The 7,951-nt window shown below is 44.5% G+C and overlaps 1 protein-coding gene across 1 annotated transcript; it reads right to left on the bottom strand.

Moving 5' to 3' along the window:
• Positions 1 to 548: 548 nt before the first annotated feature.
• EPCAM (epithelial cell adhesion molecule) lies at positions 549 to 7,675 on the bottom strand. Its single transcript, XM_067565103.1, has 9 exons — positions 7,232 to 7,675; positions 6,404 to 6,511; positions 5,661 to 5,904; positions 5,231 to 5,296; positions 4,638 to 4,701; positions 3,814 to 3,915; positions 3,458 to 3,652; positions 2,611 to 2,652; positions 549 to 1,117 (listed from the first exon to the last, which is right to left on the bottom strand). The coding sequence occupies exons 1-9, from the start codon at positions 7,302 to 7,304 to the stop codon at positions 1,076 to 1,078; spliced, it is 936 nt and encodes a 311-aa protein (XP_067421204.1). The 5' UTR covers positions 7,305 to 7,675; the 3' UTR covers positions 549 to 1,075.
• Positions 7,676 to 7,951: the final 276 nt, after the last annotated feature.

Below are 7,951 nucleotides of genomic sequence, written 5' to 3'. Positions count from 1 at the left end.
TAAGTGAGTCTAGATAAAGTACTGAGCACCTTACTGAGTAGGTACAGGGTTGAGGACTTTATGTAGCAGGAAGCTGAATTTTTTAAATGCAGTCATACAACTATATGCACCTGGGGACCCCCCCCCAAAAAAAAACAACCCATCAAAGCTTCACATGCATTTACTGTGTTAGTATCTAACATTGACAACTGGGTACTTTTTAGCTTTGATACAATTTATTCATTTACAATAGACACTTATGCCACATTTCTATTATATCTGCAACAAGGACGTCAGAAGACGAGAACTTAGAACAGTTTGCTCTCAGCCAGAAAGGTGGCTGGCCAATAGAATAGGATGTTTAAGGATGTTTAGATGCATATAAGACATGACACTTGAATTTCTAGGGCAACTTATATCACATTTCTGTATTTGGGTTGCTTACTTTCTTCAGTAGGTATTTTTGCATAGAAGCAGAGTGAATACTGAAGCGCTGCATGATTAGTTTAGTTATGAGCTAGACTAGCAGAGTAATATCAAGTCAATATAATAAAGAGGGAGCTGGCAACTTGTTTTAGAGTTTTATTAAATTCAAGTAATAAAAAAGTGAACTTGCTGTAAAAGACAGAGTACATACGCACATTCTTAAAAACAAAGCCATATTTACTTGTACATATGAGCCATATAGCAGGTACTTAAGTTTAGTAGCTATGTCCTGACAAGGGCAGCCTCAAAAAGTGTTTTAAATTAATTTTTCCATTATCTGTAGCAGGAAGTTTGTGGTAGATGTGTATACTCAACTGCAAGTTACTGCAACTCTTCTGCAGTTCAGCTCATCATTACCATCTCTTAAAAAGAGCGTTAGCCAGCTCCTAAATTAAAAACTTACACCCCTCCCACTTGCCCACCCTCCCCACCAAGACAGGACAAGTACTTCTACTGTTGCCAATCAAAGTTCATTAGAATTTTAGAGATTACTAAATCACTTTTCCTCCACTAGACTAAAAACTTGTATAAAAATTAAAATCCACATTTTTAGCCATTTCAGTTCTGGTTGCTTCTTGATAATTCATTATTTGTCTTCTAGTGACTTCAGTTACGAGTTTAGTTCTCTTTGCATTTCATTCATTTCCTTTACCTGGGGGAAAAGGAAGAGAAGAAAAATATTAATAGTACAGATGTTGGAAGATAATTATATTCATCCCCTTAAAGGTTACTGGGGGAAGCGAGGTGGAGGCAGTCAGACCCCTGCCCTTCTATTAGCACCACCAAACACCTTATCACAGCCAGCCATTCATCCCATGATTGCATAATTCAAGGCCATAGTTTGGCATGCACTGTGCAGCAGTGTAGGGGTCTCACTTCACTCAGCCAAATAGAAAATAAAATCCTCTTCCTGCAAACACTTACACATGGCCTTAACTTTACTATTGTTAGTAGATACTGCAAACAATTACAACGGTTTTAACTCTACTACTGGGAACTTAATGCCTGTGCATAAATGTTTGGTCTTAGTGCACCAGTGTATTAACTCTGCTCACATAAGAGGCCTGTCCCAGTGCTATGGCAAGTTTTAGAATTACTCCTACCAAAATAGAGTGTTTATAAGACATTTATACATCTCCTGGGCACAGACAACAGTCTATCTAGTCACACCTGGTGCTGCTGCTACTACCACTATCATAGTGCAGTATTGCAGACTAACAGAATCTACAAATTGGAGTTCAACCATATGTAAACCTTTCTTCATGACCACCCAAGACAGAATAATTACTCCAAGCCAAAATGAGACTTGTGCAGAGCAAGTTTTTAGGTGTACTAACTCCTCTTTTCAAGTGTCAGTTGAGATAGGAGCAATCAGTCTGAGCAACATCCTTAACATGAGACTCTACATCACTATCAATGCTATCGCTATTTTAAAACTATAGTTGTCCTCCAATTCTTTCCCTCCTCTCACTTTCCAGATCCCTCATCTTAGCCTCACCCATATATTATGTTTGCAGTGCAATAAAGCCATCCATTACTTAACCAGATCAGCAGCAGCTGCTTCACACCAAGGTATTACTCTGCTGTGACATCACAGAATGCTAGGCTTGCGAGTGCTACTTCAAGGAACACAAAATTTGAATTACTTCTGCTCTCTGCCAAGCAGAATGAAAGAAGTTGTAAGCTAGATGCTACGTCTCTCTCATTTGAGGCCTTTAAGTTTCAAAGTTCAGAAATACCAGACAAAAGTTCCTCTAGGTGCTAAGGGCAGTCTGATGCCAAGTAGATTACTTGTATAGCCATAATCCTATGGCTACTAGGAAAGGATGTACCCAAACAGAAATGCAGCCTGCTAGTATGATCCTTGCAATAAATCATTTGTTACACAGCAAGCAGCTAGCAAGTATTAAAAAAAGCATGGCCAGAGCTCATGAAGTCATTGCAACTAGAGTCACTTGTATACTAACACAAAGCTTCTGTACTTGTTTTGTGACACACACTAAAAAAAAATCACCCCCAAAAACTAGCTTAGCTAGAAAAGGAGTCTTTCCCTCTAGAAAAATCCTGATGGAAAGAGACACTCCACACCTTTAGCGTCATAGAAGTTCGTATCTAATGAAGTGTTTTGGGTCCTTTAGAACTTACCTCAGCCTTCTCATACTTCCCTCTTCTTTTCCTAGTGATAACCTGTAAAAAGACAGACAGGTTAGCCAGTTAAATCAAGCACCACAATTCAGTATTAAGCTTCAGGCCTGCTCAGCGCTTTAAAATTTCCACCACCCATGAGACCTTAAGGAAGGGAAAGAAAAGAGTTTCTACTACCCAATTTACTACATAGGCTTCTTAATCGCTAGTCTAATTTCTGACGAGATGCAGATTTGAGTTATCCTATCTTCCACTCTCCCAGTTCCTGCTCTCTCTCTCTCTCTCTCTCTCTCCCCCTCCCCCCCCAAAAGGATCACCTACCCATGTGCTGCACCAGCGTTACAGGGAAAAAAACCAAAAAACAAGAACAACCTTTTCACTCAGAGACTGAGCTCAGAAGGAGAAGAGTGAGGTTAGTAATTTATTTTAGATAGTCAGATTACAGACTCAGTGCAAGTGATTTTAAAGGAACCATTTTCTGCTGTAACATACATAACTGCTTGTCTGTAGTCTAGACCAGTATTACCCAACTGGTGTCCCGTAGCACACTAGTGTCCTGTCAGGCACAAATAGTTTTTCAAAATATTCTAGTGACAAGGGAGAGAAAGCTGCCTTCTAATTGACAAGGGTGGAGCAATAAACCAGAGTTCAATATCCCTCTCTTCCCCCTTCCCCTCCTGTGTGAGCAACAGGTCAGCACCTCCTTTTCCCTCCTGAAGTTGCTGGCCAGGGATGGGGAGAAGAGCTTGAGCAATGGCAGAAAAAAGGTTGGGAACCACTGGTCTAGAGTGCTGACACAAAGCGTACATTGCCAGAATCACTTAATATGTTCACAAATAAAACTTACCAGTACAATAATTCCCGCAACAATTGCCAGAATCACCACTACAATGACTGCAATAACACCAGCAGTCAGACGTTTCATGGAAAACTCTGGTGGCTTTTCATCAATATAGTAGATTACAACTTGATCAAATTTTAGAGGCTCTTGATTGACATTAATATTTAGATTGCCGGTCTGAAGTAGAGAATCACCTTTGACCTGTGGGAGGTTGAAGAGGGACTTATTAGCACACAGCTCTCATGCTATCAAATTAACAATAATCCATTTAAACAATGTTGGATACAACTCAAATTGTTAGTCAATAGACTTTCATAGTTAGCTTTCAAAACAGTGAGTTCTAGCTATTAATGCATTCTTACATCTTTCTCAAAGTAGTAAGCGACATCAGCTATATCCACATCCTGGGCAGACTTCTGGGAAACATTTTGCTTCAGTTCAATAGTGATATAGGGGTCTTCATACTGCAAGAGTAAAAGCAGTGTTACTGTTATTACTTCCTTGTAAGCAAGTAGACTGATTATAAATGAACTTGTTTGCTTTAAAACATGGAAAAATTCTCTCAGTTATGGTCTTTTTAATGTTACTGATAACTGATTTTACAGATGGGGAATAAGAAGATGGAAATACCAAAATAGCACACTATATGCTGCTTAACCATTGTATGGTTCAAATGCAAGTTATCTATATGGTGGAAGGAGGAATTTTAGATTTCTTTTGGAGAGTGAATTTGGTGAGAATTTGCACCAGTCTTTACTCTGATTTCTCCAATTCAGATATGATCAAATTCTTGAGCTGCCCATGAAGAGATCATCAGGACAGGGTTCAAAGAAAAAGAGAAGGTTGGAGCAATGTCTCAGAGGCAGGTTCTTGAGCAAGAGCAGATTCCTCTTGAACAAGGCACTTTTCTCTCCCTTTTTGGGGGGGAGAATGGCGAAAATCCTACTCTAAATCTAATCCAGATCTAGGCACTGCCTACCTTCAGTCTCTACTTTAGTCAATTGAATAATTAGACTGAAACAATACTATCATCCCTTCTATTGAACTGGAATATTCCAATTTAAAAGCATTGTACAGTCATATTAGCACTTTAATGCCTGCTTTGTATAAAAGCTCTTAATCTTAAAGTGATATTAAAATGACTTTCAGACACATTTCTAAGTAAAGAAAAATGTATGCCTCTTACCACAACATCAGCTATATACTTTGGATTCAGGAAGTAACGCCTTTCAAATTCATTTTTGAGGTTTCTGCAAGAAGATTGCAATATTTAAAAGTGACCGCTGTAAATTTATGCAGAAGTTAAACTCTGTTTCCCAAACATATTGGGAGTCTTCATTTTCTTGAGTAGAAAGAGCCTTATAGGAGGAATTATGTACTACACACAGCAACAGCTTTAGTGGCAATTAGCACTTTCATGGGCGTGCATGATAAAGCACTACAAAGGCCAAATTAGAACTTCTAATGGAATGAGTCAGTTATTTTATTGTGATGCTTGCAATGTTTGCTTTTCTTAAAACCCCAGCACAGAGGCAAGTGATTATAGGACAGTCTTAAGTCTTAAATTCCTAGCCCTCACAGTTGCAGAATGAGCACAATGGTAGGACACACGTATAATTTAAAGGCTCAAACCAGAAGGCCGCTCATTTTTGGTGTTCTAAGTAAAAATTCTTAGGTTTGGCAATATTGTATTTTAGTTTAAATGAAAAAGTGGAAGATAGACATCCTCAACTGCATACTATAGCACAAACAACAGAGGTTTTAATTTAGTATACTTACGTCTTCAAAACAGAAGCATCCACAGCTGTATTTCTCTCGCCATGTTTTGTTTCAATGAGCACCCAGCTGAAGTATAAAAACCAAGCAGTGACTTGAAATATTTGCTTTGTCTACAAAATCAGGTACACCAGCATATTAAAATATTTTGCCTGCTCATGTCCTGAGGTCATTGTTAACTGATTTTTTTTTTAAATTAATTGTTGTGAGCAAGGAGGACTAGAAACTTCTTTCCACTACCGCCTACACACCTAAGTAGAACCATTAAATAAAAGTAAATTATTTTAAGTGACTCACTTATTAGGAGGTAAGGACCACTCGATTCACAGTTCACATCTACACTATATTTTTCCTCATGTATTGACATACAAAACACAGAGGGCAATCATGTGTGCTTTTACATTACTGTGCCATATTCTGTTACAAGACTGACCTTGTTCTGACTAGTTCACTGCACTGCAAGTCCGCATCGCTCTTTTCAGTTCTTCTTGCTCCAGCAGTATTCACACACCAGCAGGAGGTTCCATTGCACTGCCTAGCCTTGAAGATGCCACTGTTTTCACAGTCAGGATCATAAATACCATCGTTGTCTACATATGCATGCTTTGGTTTCTCCCGACGACCAGCCTTCTTTAAGCCTGCCATTTCTGCCTTCATCAGCAAACATTTTGAAGTCACTAAGAATAGTTAAAACATTGGTGGACAGTTTTTGGTTTGCTATCAGCAGAGTGAAGTTATGTTGAAAGGCAGCCAATGTAAAGCTGCTAAAAAGAAACATTACACAAAAGTCATCTGTGAAACTCCTTACCAGGAAGCAGAAGATGAGGATTAAAAAAAAAAAAAAAGGGTGTGTATACACACACACACACACACACACACACACATACATACACACTTGAATAATGAGAACATGTTTAAACATGAAAAACGAGTTTGACATGGAGCATGTGGGTTTATAACCTTTCAATCAGTAATAGAGGGTTAGGAAGAAGCTTTCCCTAAGGGAGAGTTATTCCTTAAGTGCCCATTTTGTGGTTTTTTGCACTTTCTTCTGAAGCAGCAGGTACCAATCACTGCCAAAGCAGTCCAGTGGTCAGACCTACTAGGTTCTTATTTGCCACCTGAAAAGATAACCATAAGAAGTTGTCCAAACGAGGCAGTGTAGGCTATACTTACATGTTTTACAATTCACTGAGACTTGTGAGCCAATGGACGTACACCTGCAGACATCAGAACTGTCAAGAGTGCAGTTGGCTGTGCGTTTGTTTGTGTCACAGCTACACGCTAAAGAGATAAAAAACAAGAACTTTGAGAGTACTTGAACCTTGGGAGGTGGGGGGGGGGGATCATGACTCTCTCCCCCCCCACCCAACTTAAGCAGTGTGCCATTTTGCGGAAGTGTGTTCAGAGACAAAGCTGATCAGAGTGAGAACCCGTGCTAGGACAATGGCAACGCAGGAACTTTTTCCGCTCCAGCCTACGTTTAGCTCCCCAGGCTATGGTGGCTGCGTGCCAGCCGCAGGGACCAGCCCCAACAGACGGTCCCTCCTTCCCCCCGCGCTTCCCAGTATTTATCCACGCAGCCCCGCTCCCCCAGCCCCCAACTCCGACGGGCGGGAGAGGCCCCTTTGCAGCCCATGCACGGGAGGCTCTCTGGGGCTCGCTTCCATCCACGCACGGAGGGCCAGGGTGGGGCAGCTCGGGAGCGGGACGTTAGCCGGCGGGAGGGGGCCTTATTGCGACTCAGCCGCCAGCGGGGCCCGGGAGCCGGCAGCGGAAGGGCGCGGCTCGGCCGTCCAAGTCCCCACAGCGGCGCGGCAGCCGCAGCCCCAGCGACGCCTCGAGCCCGGCACGAGGAGCCGCGGCCCCGTCCGGCGCTGCCGAGAGGCGGCGGGCAGTGCCATTTTGGGACGCGGTGGGGCGGTCGGGGAACAGGTCCCGGCGCTGCAAGCGAGCCCCCCACCAGCTGGCAGGGCGGGTGGACGGGGCCAGTCCCGGACTCACCCCGGTCATCCTGAGCCCAGCACGCGGCGGCCGCCAGCAGCAGCAGCGGCGCGGCCCTGCGGAGCAGCTCCATGGCCGGCAGGCGCGGGGCAGGTGAGGTCCGGGGCAGCCTCGCGAGGGGTCCGGGTCGGGAGCTCAGCGCTTGGCCCGGTGCAGGCTGCGGGAGGGGAGCGGAGCGAGCGCGAGCCGATCCCTGCGTCCGTGCGCCTCGCGGAACCGCTCTGAGCCGCCTCGCGCCCGCCCGACAGGTTCCGCAGGTGGTGGCTGGCTCCGAGCCCCGCCGCGCGCCGCCTCCTCCCTGGGTCCCTTCTCCGGTTACACCTGGGCGGGGGGAGGGGGAGAGGTGTGGTGTCGTCTCGCGCTGCTGCTACTGCTGCTGCTGCTGGTGCTGCCGCGCCTCTCCTCCCCCTGCGCTCGCTGGGCTGTGTCGCTACCCACCTGGCCAGGGGAGCGCTAATAAACCCCGGCGGCGGCAAAGCCTGGGCGAAACTAGGTGAGTCAGTGGGGGCGGGTCCCGCGGTGAGAGTCTCACCGGCGCCCATATATAGCCTCTTCCGGGGGAGGGAAGGAGAGGAGGGGGTGCTGGGGGGAGGAAGGCTCGGTCGGCGGGCGGCAGTGGGAATCCCTCTCTAGTGAGCGGTGTGGAATCCCCCACGCCTGAGGGGCTTGGTCTGGACATAGGTAGCCGGCTGTGGCCCTTGGCAAACTGAGTACGTGCCA

This window comes from Emydura macquarii, unplaced genomic scaffold (assembly GCF_026122565.2).
Source record: "Emydura macquarii macquarii isolate MOO-44397 ecotype Brisbane River unplaced genomic scaffold, CSIRO-AGI_Emac_v2 contig_2676, whole genome shotgun sequence".
In the NCBI taxonomy this organism is placed as follows: domain Eukaryota; kingdom Metazoa; phylum Chordata; order Testudines; family Chelidae; genus Emydura; species Emydura macquarii.
The sequence above is the reverse complement of the archived record's forward strand: the minus strand, read 5'-3'. Positions and strand labels throughout refer to the sequence as shown.